The sequence below is a fragment of the Eurosta solidaginis genome, chromosome 1 (assembly GCF_040869045.1).
Source record: "Eurosta solidaginis isolate ZX-2024a chromosome 1, ASM4086904v1, whole genome shotgun sequence".
Classification (NCBI taxonomy): Eukaryota; Metazoa; Arthropoda; class Insecta; order Diptera; family Tephritidae; genus Eurosta; species Eurosta solidaginis.
Genome location: NC_090319.1, coordinates 348,534,421 through 348,560,158, shown reverse-complemented (window position 1 = coordinate 348,560,158; position 25,738 = coordinate 348,534,421). Strand labels below are relative to the sequence as shown.

The following is a 25,738-nucleotide window of genomic DNA, read 5'->3' as shown; positions in this document are numbered from 1 at the left end:
CAGGCTCTAGCTATAGCCGGTCATTTACATATAAAGTGTTCTACTGTCTCCCTAGCATTTGGATCTTTGCAGTTTCTGCAGTAGTCGTTATACGGAATGCCCATCTTTTCCGCATGCGTGCCTACTGCCAAATGACCGGTGGATACTGCTATCAGTTTGAGTGTGTTGGCCCTGGATTTGTTCAGAAGACTTCTCGTCCTCTTTCCATCATAATTTGGCCCAATGGATTTTGATATTGCACAGGTGGTGATGTTATTCCACTTTGTTTTTCCTTTCTTCAAGTAGAAGCTTTGGATATTCCCCTTGGCTACCGCTAAGGGTATGCCTACATCGACACTGGTTATTTCCTCGCACATCTCCGATGAGCCCCTGCGTGCCAGCTCGTCGACCTTCTCGTTACCCTCTATCACCCTATGACCCGGAACCCAGATAACGCATAATACCAAATTGGTGGTTAACTGGGATATGAGTCGGTTACAAGCCCACACTAATTTTGAGTTAATGTGTGACGAGGAAAGCGCTTTTATCGCTGCTTGGCTATCCGACAGGATGCAAACTTTACTAGGTACGTTCAAGCCTTCCAGTGATTTGCAGGCTTGCCAAATCGCTAGGATTTCTGCTTGAAACACGCTGCAGTGCGATGGGAGTCGGAATGATGCAGACAAATCTAGGGACTCAGAGTAAACTCCAGCCCCCACTCCCGATTCCATCTTGGAGCCGTCTATGTAGATTTGGATGTCGTCGACCCTTATGCCCGGGTTTCTCTTCCACTCGTTCCTGCTTGGATTGGCGGTATTACAACCGTAGTCAAACTTCAGTTTGCGAGGGTAGTAATCTGTCTCGGTACTACATGTACCATCGGGAAGTTTCTTTAGGACACTACTATGCCCTTTCTGAGTATCCTTCCAACTCCCTGAGTCTCAGTGCGGTTTGTGACGATGTACAAATTATATGCAAGTCGATCGGAAGCAGGTGCAAAATGGGGTCTAAAGCAGCTGTGGAGCAAGTGCGTCCGGCCCCTATGGCACCAACACAAGCAGTGCGCTGGACTTTTTGCAGGCTGGCGAGATTGTAGCTCTTACTTAGAGCTTCCCACCAGACTATGGAACCATAGGTAAGCAGCGGTCGCACCACCGCCTCGTACATCTATAGTACCACACTTGGCTTGAGCACGTAATTCTTACCAAACATTGATTTGCAGGCATAGAAGGCGATGCAGGCCTTCCGTACGCGCTCTTCGATGCATACTTTCCAATTCAACTTGCAGTCAATTGTTAGTCCCAGATACTTGGTACTCGATGACAGGGTTAGTTGATAGCCGTTTAAGAATGGTAGTCTGAAAGCAGGTGGCTTGTATTTCCCTACCGGTGGAAAATTAATTACCTACTAGCTGCTAAGCAAAGAAGAAGGTGTTTGCTACCATGAGTTGAGTAAACTCGGTAAACTCCGCAAACAACAAGAGTAAGCATCAGCTGACTATCTACTGAATAAGGCGATTCGTGCTAGTGCTTCGGAGGCAAGCCTGGGGAATGGACTTCCTTATATTAAGCAACGCATACGCTGCTACTGACTTGTTGTGAGGAAAAGCCTTTTAGGTTATATCACCTGTCGTCCAAGTAAGTGAGGTGGTTTCAGCTAAGCTGGCTCTATAGGTACGGTGTGGTTCGTTCATGCTTTCACGCCCCGCAATCGCAGAGCTGTGACACCACAGTCCCACCTATATATTAGTGTACAAACATGGGGTGGGTGATGTCAAGGAAGTAAGCCAGAACTACTTTCAACTGCATGCTGGCTGAGTAGCATGAATTAACCATGACTGGTCACAACCTCTTAGATTATCTCGCTAATTATGAGACTAAGTGCCCTCTCGCTCGACTCTTTCGCCTCAGAACTGGGTCCGTCAGTAGAGGCATATGTGAGCGAAGCGAATACTTTTGCTTCATCTTCCAACCCATTATTATTCATATAGCATGCAGCTATGGGGGAGGTGGTGTCCAGCGACTCAGCCAGATTTAACACAAGTCTCTATTCAGCTTATAGAAGAAGACCACTCTGCCTAATACCGCATCTACCTCTGGAAGAGCAGCCAATGTTCGAACGTAAACACTGATCTCCGAAACCTCTCAACTATCACCGACGCTTCCACCCCACCTAACTTATGCTGTTGGTCGCTTTGCTATTGAGCCACCTGCTCGCGATACTCCACACAATCCTTCGCCGTCTTAGTTGTTGAGTTGCTCTCGACTTGAACACTGATCATCCCACCGCAGAATAATCTACTATGCCGTCCGCTCTCAACCGTCGCTTACTGCCATTCCAGACCACCTTGCCTCGTCGCTTCCCACTCTTTTGTTTTGTTACCCCTTAGCAGCTCAAAACGTCTGTGTGTATGCGATATATCTGTCGCAATTTGAAAAAATAACCTAATTCGAGTTAGGATAAAAGTGATATTCTGGCTTCATAATAGAAACCCGTCACAGATCTCCCTGTGTTACTTACTCATAGCCCTAGCGCCAAATGGCTGCTACAAAATATAGAAAGTTACAATGGTGAATTGTGGCTAGCTTTTCAGATAAAAGTCTATGTATCGCCATTACCCTAACTCGAATTAAGTTGTTTTTTCAAATTACCACAGATATATACATTATACAGAACTATGTCCTGTAAGCAAGACTTTTTATTCGAGACCACATGAAATTCCTTATCGTTACCAGTTATTCTTCCATTCTCGCTGGTTCCCCATAGTATCCAGAGCGGCAATATGCGAAAAGAAAATTCTAAGATTGCTCTCGAAGAGATGGTGTGAGAGCCGGCATTGATTGATGGAACACACTCGAAACAGCGAACATTGCCAAAATGTTGGTAACCACTGTATGGTGATTGGATTCAATGGCGCTCTGAGAACAACACAAATGTTAGCCTAAAGAATTGTACCGAGCATTTTCGCGGAAGCGTGATGAGGAGGAGTTTATCACAACTAGGGCAATGGACCCGTTCACTGGTTCACGGATATATCGAAGTTAGGAGGCGAGTCTGATGGAATAGTTTTCTTTCATGTGGAAGCCGCCGCGATTGAGAATGCTCTTGATAGTAAGCTGTATAGTAGTTATAGATTCTAAAATCTACTCTCATAACAAAGCGGCTCCGACAGCTCATCTGTAGTCGCTTTTAATTGCTTCAAAAAATTTCAAATTAAGATGATCGGTATATTTGGGCATATCATTATCCCAGAACCTAGATTAGATTGCGTGGAACCTCTCACGCAGATCTATTAGTCAGAATTTAGACAATTGAACCATGCATGACACGCAGAAAGGAATTTGGAGTTGCGTTGCTACCTGTAGCCTTTGTTTTTTTTTTTAAATGGGCATCAAGTCAGCTAAGATAACGCGTCCACTTTCTCTCTTAAGGTATCGAAATCTCGAAATGGATACCAGTCGATTTAAGAATATGAAGTTCAGTAAACCTCATTTACCCATCGTTATTGGATTTATTGCGTCACTGTCCAATAAAAGACTTGAAATGCATTTCAACATACTAGAAAACCCTTCCTACTAGAGCTGTGTCGAGAACGATGAGGTCGAGATCGGTGTGCTGGCGTAGCTACTACTCAATCTAACCTAGCTTCTCGACGGCATATTTCCTTGACTTTCTCTGCTAGGATTTTATAATGACTTGATTCGGTATTGAGTTATCTTAGAGTAGTCTTTGAACGCTATACCTACCATCGAGCACGACATAATGCATTCGGTTTCAGCCAGTAAGCTTTGTGGATATTTTTCTCCTTTTTTTCAATCGACTGCGAACTCAGTCAATCTCCTCTTCCAACATCGTTCGCTGGTAAAGCGACGTTCGGCTCGTATGCAATGTACTCTTCCTGAATATTCACAAACGCCGATACAGAGTACTTAAGCCTCCTTTCAGACTTTGCGGTATACGAGACTCCTACGATTCGAACTCAGTTGCCATTATAAATAAGCAGAGATTCCTGAAGAGTTTAATCAGCATTTCCGCAAAAGAAAGTAAACATTTATATCTGCAATTACTGCTCCCCAAGTTTAAGCAAGCATGCGAACATGTGTGCTTACAGACCAAGATACGTACGTTAAATAAGAACATATATGTAGATGTAAATAGTACTTTGTGGTAAGAGATAAGCAAACCACGGAGCTACTTTCATTTTTACTGCTAAGTCAAATTTCCGCTTTCGCACGTGCGGTGGCAAATGCAGCTGCTCCCCCGCATTGCACCAACAACCATAATTGCTATGGTAGCCGCTGTGTCAATAAATCACCAACAACGCAGCATCCTCAACACGTGCAAGACGTATAATTAATTAAATATTCTACATAAAATGCTTGGCACCTGAAACCCTTACAAAATAAACAAGTGAAAATTTGTAATGTTGGAAAACAGATGTACATACATGAGAGCATATCGAAAAAACAAAAAAACTATGCAAGGTTGAAACGTGGCACATGCTGTTGTTGTTGTTGTTGGTATTGTTGTATTACCAGTATTTATGTTTGGCAAACATTCATGAACCTGTGACAACTACTGATAAATCACAGTGAATTTCAGCGACAGTTTTAAAGGAATAAGCGTTATAACCTTCGAATCACTGAACTGTCAATATTACTTAATAACTCCCATATTCAGTATTGCAAAATGGTGTTTATTTAGACTACTTTGGGGAGTAGTGCCTCACAATTATACTTCACTAATAGCGTGTTTAAATCAAACTGATTACCGATTCCTCAGCTTGCGCCGCTTTTATAATCTCGGTTTTCTCGTTCGCCCATTTCTCCTTAGGTCTAGGCGTTTCGCGTACATGCTTTCTAGAATAGTTGTATCTCATGCTTGGTTATTTAGCTATATACATGTATATCTGTAGTTGATGCTTTTCTTCTAGCTATGTGCGTGTGTATGTGTGGGTAACAACTTCTGCTCTTAGCTGCCGGCTACATATATTTATGTGAAATAATCTCTCTGCTTCATGCTGCTGGCTATGTGTATGGAGTATTCTTCGTTGCCTTGTGCATAAGTGTGGCTGCTTTCTTTAATGTACATGTATATAAGTGTGGCTGCTTGCTGTTTTTGTTGTTGTGATTATTTTTTAACAGCATAGTGACGCTAATATGCACCACACTATGATCGAATGAGCAAATTACTTAAACTGTACAGCACTAGATGTTCTCAGTAAAATGCTCCAGAGTCGGCAAATGCCCTCGCTAGCAGTAGATACCCACTATTAAATCAATGGCCACAAACCATAACAGCCTATGTCATATTTTATAGGCTTCAGGGGATTGTGTTGAATGTTCAAACCGTTACCAGAAGTCGGGGTATAGTGACGAGTTCTAAATTTTAAAGATAGTTGCAAGTAAGTAAGCTTAATTGTATTTAATTTATTGTTATTCAAACTAAATTTATTAAAAATAAAAAAAAAATTTGCTCCAAAAAATTTAGTTGTATAACAGTTAAAGTTATACAAATATTCGAAAATTTCAAACAAACGTTTTGCCAAAAAATCCAAACTGCCTATTTTGTTTTATATCTGCTTATACTGCTTTGAATATAAAGTAGCGAAGGAATTGAGATGAACTTGAAATTGAAACACTAAATGGAAGGACATTTTTATATTTTGGAACTGTATCCTTACATCTAGCGTTTCAATTTCAAATTCATCTCATAGATTTGAATATTTTAAGTGCTCTCTAGAAAACCAATGAATCATGACTTAGGCTGTTATGGGATGTGCAGACAAAAATGTTGCAGTAATAGATAGTTATGTTATGTACTTATAGTTACTCTTAGTAGGGGCTTCTGCAAAGGCTTTTATGTAGGATTTTACTGCGACATCTAGAGCTACTTAGTCGCAACACAACAAGCAAACAAAAATAACGAACTGATTCCTTATGTCAAAGGTATATTCTGATACAATCTCGTATGAAAACCACTGTAACTGAGAGGTTACAATCACATGTTACGTTGTTCCTCAAAAATCAGAGAATTGCTCAACACCAACAACGCCTCGCCTATGTTAGGTTTACTTAAGATAAGTCAATGAGTCCACAGTATTACCAGAAGTCTGTCTAAGCATCAAACTGAAAAACTCTCTCAAAAACTAGAACGTATGTTATAAAATAACTCCGAACTCTTGCCATATACTGGAACCTTTCTATGACCTATTCCACTTACTCCTGCTAAATTTGATAGATGTACCACTTCTAGTATCTAAAATCGAAGCCTGGCGAGCACAGAGCACGAGCAGAAAACGTGATCGACCGTTTTCTTCTACAACCCTCATTTTCTGCATCGGCAATCACTCATCACATCTAAACTAAGCGAGTTATGAAACAATGTGACCCCCTATCATTCGAATTCCTTAATGTGATATTGACTTAAGGCATACTTAATTACCTCATATGCTCTAAAAAAATCATCCGTGGGGCTTTGATATGGGACGACAAACAAAGCCAAAATATTTTAGACCTACACTAATGATGGCGACATTAAGTTTTGCTTTAGATTACCCGATACGCTCCAAAGCAAATAGTGTAAAAAAGTTTTGTATTCAAGCATACAAGCATCTGGAAAAACAATTAACTTACATACATATATTCTACCTTAATAACCCATGAAAGTACTCAAAGTATGATAAATGGAAGAAGCTGTGTCGGAAACACAACACATCCATACAGTGCAGCGATTCATTATAAATCCAACACAATCTTTTCTGCACAAGTGTTGTAAAATATGGGCTTAATTCTGTATTGCGAACGATAGCTCAGACGAACGAAACGCCACCGAGCGATTTCGTTTAGCTATGGTATTCTCTATAATTTTTTTCGACCTTTATGCTTCTTACGTTTTGTCAAACAGAACGTTTAAAGCAATTGTGGAGTTATATGTTGGGATCCTTTAACGTAGTGCAAAGGCACAAACTACGGGACGCCCTTGGGAGTGAACAGCAAGGAGCCACAAAATATTTATAAAAGTTACGAAGACGTCGAGTTTTGGGATCTACCCCAGATCTTCCCGTCAGATGCAACCATCCTCATACATGACACACTGGCTAGAGTGTGACCGTCTTAAAAATATTCTTTTCCCGCAAACACATAAAATCCATTTCTCTGGTCCGAAATCAGGTAGAGGTCCCGGTTTGGGTTTGATACCTTCCCGGAGCAGTATAATATTGCGCAGTCCCGCTGCAGGGATCTGCTGGGAGGTTATCAATTTGTGGGAGGGACGCACCAAATGAAATGGGGTAACACTGAAATAACAGCCCTTGGTCGGGAAAAATCCCGAGTCGCTCCGGTATATAGAACCGGTTGCCTTGGGAAGCGAATGGATTTAAATTAATTCTAATAAGATGGATCAAAAACATTGGTTTAGCTAGGAAGTTACCACAATGGATAACTCTTGCAATAAAAGCTAAGCCGCACAGCAACTAAGGTTGCCTCCTATGTTTAACCTTTCATAAAAGGATGGTAATTACTTACCTACGTAATTCCATTTTTCCCCATTCTGAGAAAGTTTGCTTGGGAGACTATGGGTCTAAGCTGTTTTTCACCTCGCGATTCTTAATGAGAATTATATACATATACATATATACTTAAAGTGAGTTCCTGCTTCGAAGGCTCAACCTCACGGATCTAATTGCGTGATCAGCGACCCAAGGAAACAGTTCCATGTTCCCTTCCCAAACACAAGCTAATCGGGTGTAAAATCACAAAGTCTTACCTTGGTAAGATACAAGGTCTATGTTAACCCTGCCCCTGTCTACTTATTACAAACAGTGATAAGGGTAGATAGTTCCCCTGCAACGAATATGGGAGACAGTCACACAACGCAATAGTTTCACATTACCAATGACTACGTCCGCACTCGTCCTTATGAGGGTAGCCACACGTCGTTGGTAGCCACACTTGTGCACACAACGCTTAGGTCTTAGCTATTCGTGTTTAAATTAATTAATAAAAGCAATCTACAACTTAACCAGTCAAAAGGTCTTCAACGTGGGGCAAGGCCATTTCATAGGACGTCACAACTTAAAAAGGTGTAAGTTGAAATTCCTGCAAGTAGACGGATTTGGAACTAGTACTGTCTTTTTAATGCAGTACTTTTGTTTAACTCCATAGAAAAATAAAACAATGTTCTCCTTTTTTATTCCAAAATATAATTTCCCTTTTATATATGTGTATCACCAACACATTAGGGGTGTTATCTCTATAATTCCTAGACTGAGAGAATATCCTCTCTCGACAAACAAAAATCCCGCTCTACAAGCCGCTCATCAAAACCTTTCCTGTTGTATTACTCGGAATCATGGACTGTGTCGAGAGAAGATGAGATGACTCTGAGAGTGCTCGAGAGAAAGGTTCTCCTGAAGATTTATAGTCCAGTCCGTGTTGCCGACAACGAGTAATGATAAGCTGTATGAGCTTCACGCAGATATGACGATAGTGCAGCGAATAAAAACACAAAAGGTTCGCTGGTAATATCATGTTATGCAACCAAGCATATATTTCAGTCGACACCACAGTTTGGAAGCAGAGGAAGGGGGAGACTTCCACTGAGTTCAGAGATGCAGGTGGGGAAAGACTTGAGCACCCTTAGTGCTTCCGATTGGCGTCAGTTAAATAGGAATAGCTGGCTGTTACGAAACCGCAAAAATCGCTTAAGCGGTAAAGCACCAATTAATACCAATTCAAATAAAAGGTTTTGACATATTTTGTGTTTTTTTTTTTTTTTTTTTTTTGAGTTTATAACTGTTCGCAGCACTGTTGCTGTATTAAACACAAGTCACGCATATATAATGACGTCAGTTTAGAGTGAAAACCTGCTAAGTGCCATTCTATAAAAAATGACTTTTTGATGCAGTTTGGTAGAGCATAAGATAATCCATCAACCACACAAAACAATAACATTATATGGTGGCTAGTAGGAAAGAGTGCCAACTATATGCTGAGTCTACTTCCTCTGATTTCTATAAAATTTCAATAAGTTTTCTGTGTGCCTTGTCAAACTTTTTTATGTCACTTAACTGGCTTACACTCTAAGTTGACAATATTCAAAATTTTTTAAATTATTTTCCCAAAATTAACCGCAAAATGGCATACCACAATCTCGGGTCAGTTATTATCTTCCTGTTAGTGTCGCTAACAAATCTAATTATAGATAATAATGCGCCGTAATTGCAGATTCAGCTTAGCAATGCTCGCCAAAATTCAAATATAAAATTAAACATTCAACAATTTAATAGCATTGAAATATAGCATCCGGTACGCGTGGCGGATGTCAAATAGCTGACAAGAATACATATGTGTCGACAAATCTAAATCGCGTCTCACAGTTAACGGATATACCTAAAATGAATTTTAATCGAAATTTTGTTTGCCAAAAATGTTTTTGCACTTATTTACACATCGAAATATCCTAATAGAATGGTCGTAGCTTACAAATTTCGTTTAATAGAGAAAAACAAACATAAAATTATTCGTAGGAGCGATATGAACATTCAAATCCACTTCACTTGAATCTGTGACCATGTTAATCTACATCTCCTTCTTAATACAATTTTTAGGTTACGTTTTTGTTTCAGGATTGGAATCAAATGTGTTAAAAACAAACTTCACTAAACCTAATTAATTCAGAAACATACCATACTATTGCGGCTGCCGAGTGTCATATGAACCTATCTAAGACAACTTTTGAAAAACGGCCTATTTCAGATTTTGTTTTAAGAACGCCCTTTAGAACATATTGTAACGAATTTTGAGAAATTCCTGATAATTATACACCTTCTGCTAACGTTCGAATCGCTGAACTGTCGAATAAATTCCGCCAGTATTCAGTATTGCAAAATGATATTTATTTAGACTACTTTGGGAGTAGTACATCACAATCACAATTATACTTCACAAATAGCATGTTTTAATCAATCTGATTCGTTATTCCTCAGCTTTCGCTGCTTTTATACTCTCTGTTTCCTCGTTCGCATATTTCTCCTAAGATCTAGGCTTTATACGAACATGCCTTCTGGAACAGTTGTATATCATACTTGGTTATTTAGCTATATTCGTGTGTATGTGTGAGTAACAACTTCTGCTCTTAGCGGATGATAACATGATGTGTGATTGTTTATCTTTCTTCAAGCTGTTGGTTATGTGTATGTGTGGCTGCTTGCTTTAATCTGTACATGTACATAACTGTGGCTGCTTGCTCTATTGTAGTTGTGCATTTATTTAATAGCAGCATAGTGATGTATAGAACTGCCAATATTCGCCACAATATCTTTATATATATTTTTTTTTTTTCTGTAGGTATACGTTTGGCTGAAGTCCTCCTAAACAACTGAGCCGGCTTTAATGAGATTTTATGTGTGGTTTCGAGGGGACTTAAGGTTGCTTTAGATTTCCAATTCGGTCGGTTTGTTTCTTATCTTTCCGGGAAGTAGAGCAGTGGCCGACATGTTCTAAAAAAAATAAAAACTTGGACATTCAATGCGTATTTTATTGTTGGTTTGCTATAAGTAAGAGTTTTATCTATAACTCCATGGGAAGTATTTTTTTTTCTCTGCTGCGAGTTTCGGACTCTAAGAAGGGGGTTTGCCAAGTATTTGTCAGCATAGGAATTCACGGACTCTTCGTGGATGACACTGGGGCCCTATTTATGTCTATCTGCTTCAAGCGGTCAGTGCCAAAAGTTATAAATGGCGTAAGATAGTAGGCGAAGCACTTGTGTGCGTTCGGGAGATGGTAGGCGTGGAAAAATATGGTTTTGTTTATTGCAGCCTTAAGGCATGTCTCTTAAGTCTTACGAATGACTTTTCTAGTATATATATCTGAGGGCTTCCAAGCGGAACTTTTTTCATTTTATTACAATCCATTTGAACTCTGAAATACGTTTAAACTTTTAAGTATGTATAGGATATTTTTTTTATCCTAAATGTTGCATTTTAGTTGAGCCCCAAGCTACGTTCAAATTTTCTGTTCCCTATGTTATTATGAAGTTATTTAAAAATATATCTCAAGATTTCTAATATCGTATTTCGCCATTTGGAGCAATTTTTTTTTTTTTATAATTGTTTCATTGCCTTGGTCCTCAGAACTACATATATGTGAGGTTGCATTTCGTAGCTCAACGGGAATTTCCTTAAAACTAGATCACAAGCTTCATTCACTCCGTAAGATTTTATTAAATATGTAGATCCGAGCGACATGAACGAGAATTTTCTGGGCCCCATTTTAAATTTAAAGCCTTTAGCTCGCCGAACAATGTTTTATGTCTCGGGGCAGCTTGAGTGCAAACTTTATGGTCATAGCAGTATAGCGCCATCTAATATTGGGAAAAGGGAATATATGGTCCCGTGTTTGAGCTTCGAAAGAGATCTTTGGGGTCAAAATTGAGCCGGAGGGTTGGTGCCGGGGTGCAGAAATGTCAGAACATACTATACGCGTGTATACGGATGGTTTCAAATTAATGGAAGGAGTTGGGTCTACTATTTACTGTGGTGAAAAAAGTTGATCCTACAGACTGCCAGATTACTACTGTGTCTTTCGGGCGAAAATTATAGCCGTGAAGAAAGCAGCAGAAGCTCTGGAGGAAGTGTTCTCAAGCTGCAGGCGCGTCAATATATGTGACCCGGTCTATGAAAAGGTGGCTTATGACTCAAAACGAAATTGCGAGAAACAGTTGTTAAAGATAAACAATGCATTTCTTCAGAACGTTAGTGCTCTTCTTTTTTTTTTTTTTTTTTGAGTCATAAACCACCTTTTCATAGACCGGGTCACATATATTTATAGTCAGGCGGCGATTAAGGCAATAATCTCACGCTGTACTTCATCAAGAAGTGTTCTAGAATGCAAAAAAGCACAGGAAAAACTTCGCTCAGGCCGAACCATACATATATATTGGGTTCCCGGACATAAAGGAATAGAAAGTAACGGAAAGGCCGATGAGTTGACAAAGGAAGATGCAACACTCGCTGAATCGACGGTAGACGCCGCAATCCATTTGGGAGCAATCAAAAGGAGACAGGAGTTGCATATTATCCATTAAGCAAGAAAGGCGTGGACAAAAGGGGCAGCAGATTTTCCACATTTCGAGGCAGCTAGGTCCTTGAGAACTTCTAGCATTTACATAGAGAATGGAGTTTTTCTATAACATAAGTCCTGGCACCTGATTGGGACTCTTCCGTCTGGTCATCAAACAAGTTCTGGTAACACTATGGACTCATTCAGTCTACGTGAGGTCTTAATTGACTGGCCTGTTTAACTTCATCTAAATTAGCTGACCGGGAAGTTGCTGAAAAACCAATTCCGAACTATGCTGAATTTTTTATATATTTTTATACTCAGTTGAGCAAAGCTCACAGAGTATATTAAGTTTGATTGGATAACGGTTGGTTGTACATATATAAAGAAATCGAGATAGATATAGACTTCCATATATCAAAATAATCAGGATCGAAAAAAAATATGATTGAGCCATGTCCGTCCGTCCGTCCGTCCGTCCGCCCGTTAACACGATAACTTGAATAAATTTTGAGGTATCTTGATGAAATTTGGTATGTAGGTTCCTGAGCACTCATCTCAGATCGCTATTTAAAATTAACGATATCGGACTATAACCACGCCCACTTCTTCGATATCGAAAATTTCGAAAAACCGAAAAAGTGCAATAATTCATTACAGAAGACAGCTAAAGCGACGAAACTTGGTAGATGAGTTGAACTTATGACGCAGAATAGAAAATTAGTAAAATTTTGGACAATGGGCGTGTCACCGCCAACTTTTAAAAGAAGGTAATTTAAAATTTTGCAAGCTGTAATTTGGCAATCGTTGAAGATATCATTATGAAATTTGGCAGGAACGTTACTCCTATTACTATATGTACGCTTAATAAAAATTAGCAAAATCGGAGAAGGACCACGCCCACTTTTAAAAAAAAAATTTTTTTAAAGTAAAATTTTAACAAAAAATTGAATATCTTTACAGTATATAAGTAAATTATGTCAACATTCAACGCCAATAATGATATGGTGCAACAAAATACAAAAATAAAAGAAAATTTCAAAATGGGCCTGGCTCCGCCCTTTTTCATTTAATTTGTCTAGGATACTTTTAACGCCATAAGTCGAACAAAAATTAACCAATCCTTTTGAAATTTGGTAGGGGCATAGATTTTATGACATTAACTGTTTTCTGTGAAAATGGGCGAAATCGGTTGATGCCATGCCCAGTTTTTATACACAGTCGTCCGTCTGTCCTTCCGCATGGCCGTTAACACGATAACTTGAGCAACAATCGACATATCTTTAATGAACTTAGTTCACGTGCTCACTTTATCTTGGTATGAAAAATGAACGAAATCCGACTTTGACCACGCCCACCTTTTCGATATCTAAAATTACGAAAAATTAAAAAAATGCCATAATTCTATACCAAATACGAAAAAAGGGATGAAACATGGTAAGGTAATTGGATTGTTTTATTGACGCGAAATATAACTTTAGAAAAAACTTTATAAAATGGTTGTGACACCTACCATATTAAGTAGAAGAAAATGAAAAAGTTCTGCAGGGCGAAATAAAAAACCCTTAAAATCTTGACAGGTATTACATATATAAATAAATTAGCGGTATCCAACTGATGATGTTCTGGGTCACCCTGGTCCACATTTTGGTCGATATCTGGAAAACGCCTTCACACCACTCCCTTTTAAGACTCTAATTAACACCATTCATTTGATACCCATATTGTACAAACAAATTCTAGGGTCACCCCTGGTCCACCTTTACGGCGATATCTCGAAAATGCGACCACCTATACAAAAACCACCACTCCCTTTTAAAACCCTCATTAATACCTTTAATTTGATACCCATATCGTACAAACACATTCTAGAGTCACCCCTGGTCCACCTATATGGCGATATTTCGAAACGGCATCCACCTATAGAACTAAGGCCCACTCCCTATTAAAATACTCATTAACACCATTCGTTTGATACCCATATTGTACAAACAAATTCTAGGGTCGCCCCTGGTCCACCTTTGTGGCGATATCTCGAAACGGCGTCCACCTATGGAACTAAGGATTACTCCCTTTTAAAATACTCATTAACACCTTTCATTTGATACCCATATCGTACAAACGCATTCTAGAGTCAACCCTGATCCACCTTTATGGCTATATCCCTAAATGGCGTCCACCTATAGAACTATGGCCCACTCCCTCATAAAATACTCTTTGATGCCTTTCATTTGATACACATGTCATACAAACACATTCCAGGGTTTCCCTCGGTTCATTTTCCTACATGGTTATTTTCCCTTATGTTGTCACCATAGCTCTCAACTGAGTATGTAATGTTCCGTTACACCCGAACTTAACCTTCCTTACTTGTTTTTTTTTTTTTTGTTATCTAAACCCCTGTGCCACCTTGAGAATGTTTTTCCTTTTTTTTGCATTTTTTGCAGATAGCCTAAATTTTGCCTACTTATAGGGCTCTAAGCTAACTTCCCAGCTGCAGGCCGTTAAGTTATCGGGATGTTACTTCAAAACGGATCTAAGTTTTCTTATTATCTCGACCCATGCGGACCCTAGCATTTTTGGTTTGTGTTGTTTGCCGCATTGTCACTGCTCCTGACTTAAGTGTGAGGGTGACTACAGGGTGGCCTACGCCTAGCATTTGCTTGTAGTAGGTCATCTACCCTCAGCCTAAGGTAGAATTTTATCAGCTCTCTAGGTTAACAAGAAGTTGCTTAAAGTCGAAAGAAACATTTTCAAGCTAGGAAGATTTTTTAAAAAATCATGATTTTTACGCCACCTAGCGGTTAGGAGCGCCTTATCGTCGTTGCTGTAGAAGTTGTAAAGAGGATGAGGAGGAGGAAACGGTGGTTCACCTCATTTGCAACTGCCCAGCACTAAGCGGAGCATGGCAGCGCTTTCTGGGAGCTCCATTTCTTGATAATCTGAGCCAGGTTGTGGAGCATGACGTCAAGGACCTGGTAGCTTTCACCATGTCCTCAAAGTGGTTCGAAGAGGAAAGGTAACGGTATTTTTCGTGGTATCACAACGGGCCTAATACTACTCGCCTAAGTGTGCCCTCGGGCAGCCACCCTGACCTAACCTAACCTAACCTGCATTGTCATCGGGTTGTGAAGTACGCTTCAAGTTGGAAGAATCTAGCTCCACGTTGAGTTTCAAAATTCGATTGCGAAATTCCATAATTTTGTACCCTAATTTGTCGAGAGTAATGAAATCGATCTTATTTTACAGTAAAATTAAAAAAAATAAAAATCAATTCATGTATCGATAGTCTACGTAACAAGGATCGTTATTTCTTATGTTAGTGGCATAGGGAGGTGCTCAAGTCCATATGATTTTGTTTGTTTAGTATTTGTTCAATAACAGTTATTCTTAATCCTCGCTATTATTTTATTTTATACAGACAATTTTTTTTATGTTCCATCTTCCAATTAGGTACTACGCCATTGTACGACCGCTGGAATATCCACTCTATATGACAGATCGTACTGTGCGCTTGATGTTGGCAAATGTTTGGATTTTACCAGCGCTCATATCATTTACGCCTATCTTCCTGGGCTGGTACACAACTGCAGAGCATCAACGTGAAACTTTATTACATCCAGATCAGTGTTCATTTGTGGTAAATAAAGCATATGCGCTCATATCGAGTTCAGTTAGTTTTTGGATACCTGGCATAGTGATGATATGCATGTATTGGCGCATCTATAAGTAAGTAACGATTTTCTAAACATATTTCATTTATAATCATTAAAACGTATATTTAATAAAAACAACAATAATAATGAATGTGCTCGTTTTTTTGACATTTTTAGAGAAGCAGTTCGCCAACGCAAAGCCCTGAGTCGTACGAGTTCGAATATTCTGTTGAACAGTGTACATATGGGGCATACTCAACACTCAAGTAATCTTACTTATTTGCATCCAAGTGACTGTGAATTGAATGCGTCGATGGCGAGAGAGGAAACACATAGCGCAATCAGCAATTTAGAGGTGGGTATAAGATTACAGGAGTATGTTAAAATATTTAAGTGACTAAATGAAAAACCTGACATGAAAATATTCAAGCAAACCAAAATTATTTCCCCTGAACTAATGAATATGATTTTAAATAAACCCTATAATCAAGCTCCGTTGAGCGCGCCAAAAAATATTCCACACAATTTGGGTTTAAAAACATTCAGTATATATGTAACAAAATACATAGAAATAATATTGAAGCAATAAGAAGCTACGTCTTTTACAAAAAAATATGGCAAGGGCAGTGGTACGCAATTTTGTCCATCAAATGACAATTATGTGTCATTTCGGCCTTTAACATATGATCTCCCGGTAAATATGAAATAAACATATTAATTAGACATCGCCTGGCTTATCGAAAACAAGGGTTCTCAAAACTCTCGAAGCTTTCCAATCTCTTTCTTGCTAAGCCGCAGACCTTCATAATTTCCATTCTAATACATCTAATTGCCATTGATTTTATATCATAGCCTGTGTATGAGTTTTGTAAAAGCTTCCAATTTTCGATACGTTTCAGGTGACTTGTCAACTTTCTTTCATAAATTCAGAAAGAAGCGACTTTCAGCGTTATGCCATTTCATGGTAATATTTCACATTACTTCGATGCTGATTTCTCCTACTCGTTTGGTGGCTAACGAATAGTCGCTCTATAATCCACTTAGAATATCCTCCCCGCTATATGGTGCAAAAGCCTGGATCCAGACAACATCAGATGAAGCGACTTTGGAAATATGGAAAAGAAAAGTTATTGGCACGATTTACGTATCTTCAGGTGCCGACGACGAGAACGGCGACAATGAGCTGTGAGCGGAGTTGTTATAGTTGAGCTTTACCCCAGTGGCTATGCTAACTGGGCCATGTTATGCTTCGCTATGAAGAAGCACCTGGACAGAATATATTCTTATTGACACAAGGCGGTGAAATCAGAGGAAGAATGGGGGCATTGTATTGGAAGGTAACAGTCCCACAGTTTTCTTAGCTACCAGTTAAATTGTACACATGCCTTCTTAGTGATCCATGTAGCAGTTGCCTAAAATATTGACAGGGGCTGTGACCCAGATTATCCTCATTTTAAGGTAGTTCGATGTAATCTCAAGTTAGGTTTGGCTATCCGAGATCATTGTTAATTTTCTAATGGTAATGGCGGCCACCCTAGTATTGTGTTAGCGTGCTGCAATTGAAACAACGAAAGTCCTGGGTTCAAGTCTCGAGCAAAGAAAAACCAAACATTTAGTTTTTTCAATTAGAAATAAGATTTTTTAGCTTGATTGCCGCTTAACAGTAGTTTGGAAAATACGCCGAGTATATTTCTGTCACGAAAAACTTCTCCGTGAAAATTCATCTGCTTTGCAACTGCAGCATGAAGCATGTAGGCCTCATCCCGCCTCTTGCAGCAGGGCAAGACAACCGTTGCCTTTCTAGCTCTATATATTGGGCCTGTAGGACAGTTTGTTGTCCAGATCAGTTTCTTCATATTCCACCCAGCCAGAAAGTACCAGCGGATCTTCCCCAGTCTAGGGAATCTTGAAGGAGATGATCTTACGTGTCCTCGTAAAAATAAACAATTTCGTTTTACTAGATCTAGACTCATGTTCAGCTAGAAATTATTTTCAGGCAACCTAACCACCGTGTCCAGATAGTCCCGCAAAACACAGAACATGGTGTTGAGGAACTCACCATGACCAGAATTCTCAGCATCCATTGGCTTCTTGATTTTCCTAATGCCTGGTTACTACTGTAACTTTAAGTAGAGGAAATAGAACACCCCCACTACTACGCTGTGACAGTACTGTTTCACAAAAGTTTGCTACTGACTTCGTTAAATGAAACAGCAATATCTTAAAGCCACCCATGACAAACTCGTATTAGTCTGGTAGACTGATTGCTCTAAAATCCTTAGGTGATAAGTGAGAGAGCGTTTTGAATAACTTGTAACCATATTCTAAGACTTCTTTTTGAATTGAAATTTGTTTGCATTTGTGCAGGTATAATACTAAAAGGGCACGGAATTTGTTGGGCTTGAAATGATTGCTTTGCTAACGCTAATGTTAGTCAACCCTACCTTTGCTCTTCGCATACTCTTTTTGCTTGTTTTAGATTTACTAACCTTTATTATTCCTTACAGGATATATTGCCTCCAACAACAGACGACGATGACGAGAAGGAAGACTGTGATGAACTGCAGGTGCCTGCACCACCACGCCGCCTAAGTCGCAGCAGTATTGATTTGCGCGATTTAGAGCAGGAGCGGTACGAAAAGGTGACGCATACCGATAGCGCGCCTTCAGTGATTGCATTGCATTATGCAGTGCAACAACAACAACAACAACAAAATGGCGATGCACCGAATCCCAGTAACCAAATATGGAGTGAAGGTCTAGCAGATCTGCAACAATCTGTATGCATCACCAAAAGATCGGCGTCCCCAATAAATACACCTAAAGAATCGCCGGACCAACGTCAAAGTACTAGCAGTAGCAAACAATCCCAACAAAAAGGTTGTGACCCAGAACAATCCCAACAAGTATTCGGCATGCTAAGCGATGATAGTGAATCAAACGAATATTACGACAGTATTATTCATATGAAAGCAAAACAACAACAATTGCAAGCGCCAGCAACATGTTTACCCATCGCGGAGGACAATAAGGAACTAAAGCGTCTTATTGAAGATAATTATTTATACTTTAAGAGGCAAACATTCGGCGAGGATGCTACGGCACGTTGTGAACAACAGTCGTCTACTAGTGGGAAACTACCAGCGCGTAGCGAGAGTGATTTCATCAAGCTCAAAAATGGGCGTAATCGTTGTCGAAGTAGTGGCAGCAACGAAGGCAGTGCCAAAAAACCATTTGCGTTGAGTGATTCTGAGTTCCTTAAAACCATGGCTGACACAAAAAGTAAGCGACGTCAGCTCGAATCACTGAAGGAAGGTGTTGTGAAGGAATGCAAAGAAAAAGAGAAAGGTTTCAGCTTCAAGGGCTTGCTAGCCAAGACAAAACGTTCGAGTACAGAATGTTTCTCTATCGATAAAAAGCGCCATCAAGCCAATTCCGAAGAGATGCATAACAGTCGCGCACAACTTTTTCGACGCTCGCGTAATCGTAAGCTATCGCACAGCTACAACGGTGGTATGAGTCGTAAGTTGGCGGGGCGCTCGTTGCAGCATAGTGATACCAACTCTGAAACGGGGTTTATCTATTTTTCTTTTGCACTGGGTGATAGTCAAGAAAGTTCGGCAACACGTTATAACACACCTGACATATTACTAGATATCAATATGTTGAGAGAGCAGCAAGACGACACACTGGCGGATAATATATCGGTGCATACGCACGAATTTGAGATTAACACCTCGCCAAATGAACGTTATGGCACAGCGCAGCTTATCGATTTAGGCGAATCGCAAGAAGCAACCTTTAGTGGTTCAGACGACTTCTCACAATATACCGACTGCCTGGCCGAATCGCCGCATATACCTACAACGCCGCCAACTTCACTTTCGTCTTCCTTGCTAGCTGAACCTATGGTTCCTGAACAGCTGTTCCGACAACAGCAACAGTCTACACAAACTCAGTGTGCTATTGAACTGCCGGAGAAAAGCAATATTATCATTACTTCGCGCACCGATTTGGTTGAGCTCTTTCGCTCGCTTAGTTTTCCCATTGCAGAGTTGGGTTCAACCAAAATCGATTCGCCGCAACATAAATTTCATTCATCAACCAACTCCACCGATTCTAAATCGGGCAAGTCAGCGGAACAAATTAAACAACGATTAAGCACTTTGAGCGATCAAGTGTTAGTGACACGCAATAGCACGAATTTTTGTATGTCCCCACCGACAACACCAAATTGCAATTCAGCACAAAATTTACCCACAACAAAATCACATAATTCATATCCCATTGTGTCGTCAAATAATATGGTCAACGTATATTTCCTTTCGCCGCCACCCACAGCGACGCTACCACAATTCTCAAGCAATTCACCTACAAGCAATCCCTTCGTTAGTGACACATCGACTATATCCTTGGACGTAGTTACTGCACTGTCAATACCACCACCAACTCTACAAAGCCAACAGTCCTTGACCATGCACACGACGGCAACGCAAATGTCACAATGTAGTAGGTCACCAAAACCAGAAATCATACTTGACTCTACACTTTCGCCCACATCATTGCATAGCGGTAATAATGGTGATATTGATGGTGGTGGTCTTATAACGGGTGAGGAGAAAGATCTAACGTCACCGCTATTTGCACGTCATAACATTGAAACAGAGACCAATTCAACAATTGCAACTCAAGGTGTAGGACGTCATAGGGGCAGTATATTAATCGGTAGTGGAAGCGGCAATGACGGCAATAACGGACAAACGGTGCGCAAACGACAAGCCTCTGTGGTGACCTACGATGTCAATGTCATAAATTTTTCACAGGACAATAGCGATAGTCGAAGTTATATACCAATGGGTCGTGTATCGACCAGTTCGGCAAGTAAGTAAAGTTCAGCTTGGTATTATTAAGGTCAGTTAGGTTTTTGGAGTATAAGGCTGTACTATGTACGAGTATGTAGTACGGGTATGTAGTACAGAAAATGCCAATTGTAACGCACCAGCAATACTCCGTTGGAAGCTAAGACACGCCACAATATTGCGATTAACACTTATGCATTGCCACAATCATGGAAGTAATCGTAGAATACATATATATAAAGGTGCATATGTACCTAACTATGGAGCTCATTTGGTATATTAAACCCTACACTACCAATAATTTACCAGTTAAAATGATTACCCACTAATACACATTCGAGTAAACGTATAGTATTAATCCATTACATTCAAACATGAATACTGACTACAGTTTTGTGCAATACAATAACAGCACAAGATGCATATTTTTACGTAATAGCTATTAGTCTGGAAAATTTTTTTCCCATAATGAAGTTTATTGAAGAAAAACAGGAGAAAACCTGAAAAAAGTTTGGGAAACATTTTTATTGAAGTTTTCGCATGAATAGAGACATACCCAATAAAGCGCAATTAACTTACCGGGCACTTACCTCACTTTAAAGTCAAATTAAACGATTTTCATTTTCTCATCTGCCCTATAAATTAAACCTTGCATTTGATTAAGATACGGCAACGTCACATGAAAACTGTTATACGTTCACATTAAAAGTATACTACTTTTTTTTTTTGTTGCATACTTTTAAGGTTGACATGATATGCTCCTAAGAATAAATTTTAAAGGGCAGATGAGCTGCCGGTAAATTTTTCCGCCCGGTAATTTAAAAAGAACTTGAGCAAACCAAAATTCACTTATAGGCCGGATAAAGTGAGCGCTAAAATTAAAGGTTTGATGAGAAAATGACCCTAAAATGTTTAATAGTTAAAGAAAGGGTTTAATCCCAATTATAGGTGAGTAATCGCATATACATATATATATGTATATCCACGTAAAGCAGCTGACCCAGCCAATCTTATCCAAATTAATATAATCGCTTATTAGTGCCCAAGTGGTGACGAATTTGATAATTTTCCAGTTTATTCGATTAGTGTCACTAATTGTTAAAAAAAAAACAACCAAATACTGTGTGAAAATATTTAGCTTTGTTCACCACTAATATAAGGATAACAAATGAGCAAATTCAATATAATTTCACCATACTTCACTTAAAGCGAGTTGAAATCAAACTTATTCCTCTCTACCTTTATAGCCTATGTGCCCGAATTTCCTTACATGCTTGCTTCCACACTCATCTAAATCATTCTCGAATACTCCTTTTGTTCTTGTTTTAACGATAGAGACAATCCCCGAAAGTTTTTGAGGAGTGTTAACGATGTTGATGGTCCCTTGGAGAATATAGATCTGGTATATTCCTGTCACTTGTATCATTAAGGTACAAGGCGCGCAGATCTTTCGCACAATAGCGCATTTGAGTAGATTAATGACAAACACAGGTGGCCCAAAACCATGCACAAGGAAGTTGCTTGCATCAGCCTCGGATTCTATACTCTTATATGATGCAGAAATCTGGGCGAACGCAATGAAATACCGGAAGAACCGAGTCGCCCTCACACCATTAAGATACTAGACCTACTATGTCAGGAACGATTTGATGTGGCCTGTTTGAATATTCTAGACATCAATACCGAATAATACGCCTCGGATGTATTGCTCGTGTCCTCTTTACCTTGCATCCATTGTGCGCACTCGGAACGCACAATTGATTAGTAATTCTTTGAAAACAGGTTTCGTAAGTAAGAGTTGTCCACTCTGCGTTGGCGATTATCTCGACATTAGATGCCTATGAATGATATCCCGCACGATCCATCAAAGAGCTAATTGTTGGAAATCACTTTCCACTTGTGACATTTGCAACGTCATCTGCGTAGGTCGAATGTTTGACGGGTCCTTCATCACATCGCCTCAGTAGTTGGTAGATGACCAACGTCCACAGCAGAGATGATAAAACCCTGCTTTGTGTCGCGCCCCTTTTGTTGTTGTTGTTGTGGTTTTTGTAGCGATAAGGACACTCCCCGAAGGCCTTGGGGAGTGTTATCCATGTTGATGATCCTTTGCCGGATGGAGATCCCGTACGTTCCGGTAACAAGCACCATTAAAGCGCCAGCCCGACCATCTCGAGAACAATTTAGTATGACCACATGAAACCTTCAAAGCCATACCGCCCTTCCACCCGCTAAATCCATGAAGAACTTGGGGTCGCCAGAGTCTCTGCTGTTAAAGTAACAAGACTCGCCGCGGGTAGATGCGGTTGACAATTGGGTTGGAGAAGCTATATTTTGCGCTGGCAACACCTTGAAAGGCTTGCGCTACACAACCCCTTAAATCAATTTGGTGTTTTAGTCGCCTCTTACGACCAGCATACCTGCCGCGTGTATATTCTAAGCCCCCTAACCAGCTGGGGTTCTACTGTATTTGTGACCTCATAACACACCCATTGTGAGGTAATCTTCTTGCAATTTAACATGCAGCCGATCCAACTAGCTATGGCCAGATGTATTTCAATGTAGCTAAGACCATGAATGATCGCCCATTTAGAGACATTTTTAAAAGCCCCGTCAATGTCCAAGAAGACTCCTAAGGCATACTCCTTATATTCCAGGGTGTTCTCTATCGTGTTTACCGTGCACAACTGTAAATAAGTTTATAATAAATAGATAAACAAAAAGTTTGGACAAAAAGTTGTTAGATATGAAAAAAGTATTTGTACAAATGGTTACAAGTCAATTGGATCCCACAACACTGTACATGCATATCTACAGCAAAAAACCTCTCTCTACACATCCCACTGCATAACGGTTTAATTGTCGCAATTAGGCGTACCCACAATGTCGTGTTGGCTTCCTTAAAACATTTTATGAATGCAATGCAGTTCATGGCTCTTGAGGCGTGTTTAACTTATTTACTCACCTTACATATGTAGGTATGTGTGTATGTATAGGTTACAGCACAACTGAGAGTCACAAGGGTATTTCAACCATTTATTATGAATTCTTCTGGACATGTGTATGTAATTTTTGTTGTTTATATACTAATACGTTTTTAGTTGTTGTGATTTGATTACTGCTAATTTGATTTGTTTTCATTTAAATAATATATAATTTAATTGTTAGTGTTTCGTTGTTGTTGTTGTGATATTCTTAACATCTAATAATGGTTGCTTTTACATGTCGTTTACTTGTAAAATGTTAAAACGCGTAAAGTAGGTACCTTATATTGGTAGGAGAATATATTTATGTATTCAAAGTAAGTTTTTATAATTGCCGTCATTTTTCCGACAGTATTTAGTGCTAGGATATATTTAGATAGACTCTTTCCCACGTACATTAACAACTGATATAAATGGAATAAATAAAGGTATCATTTACGTGATCAATCAATATGCAAACATTTAAATCAAAACGTGAGGAGTGTCCACTATATTCCACAAGTCTTACCAAAAAACTGCTTCTATGCCCAGTCCTAATACCTACATCGTACGGCCTTTTCAACTTTGTAAAGCGATGGTCAGAGAGTTTAGCGAACTTTTGGTAATTAAAACATCTTTCACAACATTAGTTAGACCAATACTAGAACACGGTTTAATTATTTGGAACCCAAATAATCAGTCTCATACAGATCGAATTGAATCAGCCCAGAAGCAGTCCTTACTCGCGTTAAGGGGAATTAAGTCGGGTCCTTGGTATATACTGGCCCCATATACAAAACGACTTAAACTTATCAATCATTCCACCTTTGCTAGTCGACGGTAAATGCTCGGAATTATATTTTATTATCAAACTACTTAACGGTTCGATTTCTGGCCCATTTCTTCTGAGCGAAGTGAACTTTAACGTTCCGTCCCGGCCATCAAAATATTTCTAACCTCTCTCTGAAGCAGTGTCGCACTAATTTTGAATTGATTGAGCTTTTCCGCTATTTGTGTCAGACTTATAACTCTCACTACATCACATCTGATATTTCGGACTCACTTTTCATCATCAAGAAAACAGTTTTTTCCTCCCCTAGTAATTAGTATCTCTTCAGAGTCATACCCATAACTTTTCCAAGTTGCATTGCACTCAACTATTCTTCACATACAAAAAAAAAACATAAATAAATTATATCTTCGTTTTATAATCTTTTAATATTTATCTGCTAGGTATTTTACTTAGGCTGGTAAGTTTTTCTATGTAGCTGCGCAGTTTTAGATCTAGACGCTTAAAAAACCTCTGCCTTTCAACGACTCGGCAATCGAAAATTAAAAATCCATGCATCATGCGGATGCGCCCCTTGTGTCGGCTGGGCGGGCTTTGGTGGGTAAGGTGTTGGTTTTATTATTACTATTTAACTCTCCTACTATCGAAACTGAACATTTCGCTAAATTTTATATGAGTACACGAAGCGCTGAACTTATCAAACGCCATTGACTCAGTCAACCACAGCACCCAGTCTCAAATGATGAACTGTAAATCTTCTACGTGGTCGACAAGTATCGGTCCAGTTTAGGAACATCAAAACATAGGAGAATTAAACAAGGAGTGCCGCATTTTTACATATCGATGGGACCTTCCCCACCAGAAGGTGTTAACATTGTATCCTATGCCGATCACTGCACAATAATGGCAAAAGGTCCCGGTACTTCCAAGGGTGTGCTTTGCTATCTTCTTTTCAGTTTTATCACCTGTTGTTGTTGTTGTTGTTGTTGTAGCGATAAGGACACTCCCCGAAGGCCTTGGGGAGTGTTATCGAGTTGACGGTCCTTTGCCGGATGCAGATCCGCTACATTCCGGTACCAAACCCGACCATCTCGGGAACGTTTTTTATGACCACATCCGACCTTCTAGGCCATACCGCCCTCCCACCCCCTAGATCCATGAGGAGTTCGAGGTCGCTAGATCCTCGGCTATTAATGAAACAAGATTCGCCACGGATTGGTGAGGTTGACGATTGGGTTTGAAGAAGCTATGTATTGCGCTGGCAACCTGAAAGGGCTGTGCTACACAACCCACTCCAATCCGGTATTTTAGTCGCCTCTTACGACAGGCATACCTACCGCGGGTATATTCTAACCCCCTAACCCGCTAGGGTGACACCTCCCAGTTGAAAAGGTTGGACGCATCCCTTAATTGTAGAAACACAAGTCTG

At 39.7% G+C, this 25,738-nt stretch overlaps 2 protein-coding genes across 11 annotated transcripts in view; one reads left to right on the top strand and one right to left on the bottom strand.

Moving 5' to 3' along the window:
* Positions 1-25,738, top strand: part of Octbeta3R (Octopamine beta3 receptor) — a 492,955-nt gene that overhangs the window by 440,183 nt on the left and 27,034 nt on the right. For all 10 annotated transcript variants that reach the window (XM_067762581.1, XM_067762582.1, XM_067762586.1 and 7 more), the window contains 3 exons: positions 15,495-15,770; positions 15,875-16,052; positions 18,205-20,578. In XM_067762581.1, the coding sequence (XP_067618682.1) occupies positions 15,495-15,770; positions 15,875-16,052; positions 18,205-20,578 (2,828 nt within the window). The remainder of the gene's footprint in view (positions 1-15,494; positions 15,771-15,874; positions 16,053-18,204; positions 20,579-25,738) is intronic.
* The window catches only part of LOC137238043 (myosin heavy chain kinase B), a 70,006-nt gene continuing 54,166 nt past the window's right edge, over positions 9,899-25,738 (bottom strand). Inside the window, exon 3 of the mRNA XM_067762588.1 lies at positions 9,899-10,480. Within this exon, the coding sequence (XP_067618689.1) occupies positions 10,415-10,480 (66 nt within the window). The 3' untranslated portion in view covers positions 9,899-10,414. The remainder of the gene's footprint in view (positions 10,481-25,738) is intronic.